The following is a 3,259-nucleotide window of genomic DNA, read 5'->3' as shown; positions in this document are numbered from 1 at the left end:
TCGCGGGTTTGGGTCGTTTGGTCTTGAGCGAATAGTTTTGGATCAACTCCACGGTCTCCCTCTTCAAGCGCATTTCCAACAGGCTCTCGGGAAGCCTCTCAATGGCTCGGGTTCGTGTGGGGGGTGAGCAAACCAGGAGGTGATGATTTTGATGTCTCGGACGGCGATGTCGACGCCTGGATTGGATGCTATTCCGAGGACACGTTTGAGCGGGTTCTGACAAGTCGGACTGACATTTGGATTCGACTGATTCGGGGATATCCAATGCCCGAGGGTAGTGGAAGCTAATACGAGATTGACTTAGGGAGGCGTCCGAGGCGGATGCATTGTGTTTGATATCGTCCAGATTGTCCAGGTTGTCCAGATCCTCATCACACAGATCTTTCACTTTCTCACTGAACACAAAAAGGTCGCCTTGGACCCCGTCCACGGAATCACCTTGCCAGTCAATTCCCAGGTGAGAAAAAGAGGCCGGATTCGGGTACTGGACCATGATGGACCTGAGGTCCGACATGAACTCGATCGACATGCTCAGTCGGTCGATTGTCTGTTACAAATGCACTTCTACTGCTGAGGGCTCACTCGGAAAGCCTTTGATTTGGCCTCTTTGTCACCAAGTGCATCACCATTATTCGTTATCACCACCATCACGTTCCCTCTACTTTGAAGTCACAAAACTGGTTGAGCTCTCTGAGCACTCTGTCTATCTACTCAGTGGACATGGATTCTTTGAAGCATGTAACGAACAAGAGGCGAAGAGCGCTCTGCACTTGGAACCAAGCCACCAATCATCCGCTACTACCACTGCCACTTCTACTTGTCCTCCTTCTCCTTCTCTTACCGCTGGTTCGATCCACCATCGCCGCTCCCTGGCCTGTTGGTTGGTTCTGGTCGGGCGTTTACCTCCGTGAATGGTCGTCGAGTTCAGTTTGGCTTATGAGACGTGTACTAACATTTTCCCTCGAACCATTGGTATACATGGGACACTGTTCGAAATCGGTCCGAAGCATTTCACTTTGATCATTCTCAGGGTCAAATTCGAATCTTGAAACGACGAGTCAAGGTTGGAAAACAAATGAATGGATATGTTCATATGGAGAGAATCAGTCGAACAGTATATGTACGATAAATCAAAGATCAATCAAAGTATTTTACAGAGTTTTTTCGTGACGTTTACTTGGTCGGGCTAGGAGTGATTTAGTTGCTTTTGTTCATGACTTCTAATAGCGCATTGACCTGAGACACCATCATATATATGCAATAATTGGAACCCACCAAGGCTTATAGAATAACCTAACAGACTAAATTGAGGTCAAATCTAAAGCTTTTATTCACGGGGACAAATTGCTGAGTTAAGTTATTTCACAGCAGCACTTAATATTATTTCAAAAATAAAGACAATACTAAAAGTCAAAATTCTTTATTCAGCAACAAAAAGGCCAATAGAGGTGAAAATATGTTCGATGAAGCTTTTTCTCGATGACAAAGTCAAGAAAATGATTCTTGATTGCTAATTTCTCATATCAAGCCAATCTACTGTAAGTAATGGAAGCTATGAGAGCTAATTGTTATTCCAATTACTCTGCATAACCCTGTGATTATGGTCCTAGTTGATTACATTTGGTCTAGTAATCAAACCATCTTTGATTGAAGCAGAGAGAAATCAGTTCTACTTTTGAAACGAAATTTTTTTTTTTGTTTGAACCACCAATACATCAGATTTGATGATGAAGAGTGCGGGTTAAGCGATGAAATGGAAAATGATCACTATTCTCTGAAGAAACAAAAAAAGCTGATAAAGCAAGTGGCTATAGAAAGAAACGTTGCTGTATAACTAGAGTCCGTTTTTTTTAATTCTTGCGTGGAACAACATTTTTCAGAAAAAAATATTCAAAGGATAATTAACACTGCCAGCTTAGTAGTCCAAGTTTTTTACGCTATTGAAGCCTTCTTCACTTCCAGAAAAATAAAAGAAATATACGGTATTATTATATTTATCATCAACACTTGGACGACATTTGATCTTCCACGCTTCAATGGCAAAAATGGTAATTTGGACCGTTTTGTTGATATTTGTGATGTTGTTTTAGGCAATCGACGACATCCAACATTAGCATGAAAAGAGATCCACAAATGACAGGGCACTTTTAACGAAAGTAATGAGACACTTGTTTTCCTCCTCATCACAATTGGACGATCCTTTAGATGACAAAGATAAACCACTTGTGCCCATTTGGTTCAGTTACATGTTTTTACCTTTTACATCAAAAATGCGAACACATGTTTTGGATCAGGAAATATGCAAAGGGTATCGATTCCTTTCCACTCCAGTGTTATTTTCCAATGCCCGGTTTCAGACCCTAAAGTTGAATTACAGTTGATTACATCCGTATTCGAATTATGTTCTTACTTCTTTACCAAGAGCTTTGGACCAATGATTCATACGAATTTTGTCAGTGCCTACAAAGTTCACACACACTTCATGAGAGGACCAGCAAGAAGGAGTCTTAGTCCACGTCAGCGTAAGCTAAAGCTATTCGATTCACCTGTGCCTCTTCTTGGCCAAACCTTCATGAAGCTCAGGCCTGAGTCGTAGAAGTGAAACAATATAATTGCTTCAGATGCCCCCTCTATCCATCTACTATCTACTATGTATCTACCAAACTCCTAACCAACCAACCAATCAACCAACCAACCACTCCAAGGTATGGTATAGCGTGGACGGAGTGGTACTCCAAGGGAAAAGAGCGTCTTCTTACAAATGCTACGTATTTTGAAGTTTGGCTTATCGTCCATGAATGGATCGTGTTACTTAACAAAGAAAATGAACCGCCACACCATCACATCAATGATGATTGTTGTGTGCTATTGTCGAAACTTATTGGATTGTTGAGGAGCATTGTCGGGGATCTCGCCGGATTCTGGGTGCCAAGGACTGGCAATCCTCTAGGATTTGGGCCCGATGATTGAAGCGCTTGGTGGCGGTCAAGATGCACAACACCCATCGGGTGTATTTAGAAACTCGGGTGAACCACGAAGGGGTCCTTTCACCGCAACTCAATCCTCCCGATACCAATCCAACCAAGGTTTGCCCGCGGTTCTCGCCGATGGCTTCTTGCCGGGTATACAAGGGACCCCCGCTATCCCCGTGACATGGGCTCTGAAATGAAAACCTTTGGGGTCATCGAGGTAGCTGAAAAAACTGGTTAGGAACTGGTTGAGGGGAAAGTTATGTTGGTATGATTGGTTTTATCCAGGG

The 3,259-nt window shown here is 42.9% G+C and overlaps 1 protein-coding gene across 1 annotated transcript in view; it reads right to left on the bottom strand.

Annotated features, from left to right (window-relative positions):
- Positions 1–1,404: 1,404 nt before the first annotated feature.
- Positions 1,405–3,259, bottom strand: part of LOC131890908 (uncharacterized) — a gene marked incomplete in the record, with an annotated part of 6,072 nt that continues 4,217 nt past the window's right edge. The window contains 1 exon segment of the mRNA XM_059240357.1: positions 1,405–3,160. Coding sequence (XP_059096340.1) covers positions 2,879–3,160 — 282 coding nt within the window.

This window comes from Tigriopus californicus, chromosome 11 (genome assembly GCF_007210705.1).
Source record: "Tigriopus californicus strain San Diego chromosome 11, Tcal_SD_v2.1, whole genome shotgun sequence".
Classification (NCBI taxonomy): domain Eukaryota; kingdom Metazoa; phylum Arthropoda; class Copepoda; order Harpacticoida; family Harpacticidae; genus Tigriopus; species Tigriopus californicus.
This window is presented reverse-complemented; position numbering and strand designations above follow the sequence as displayed.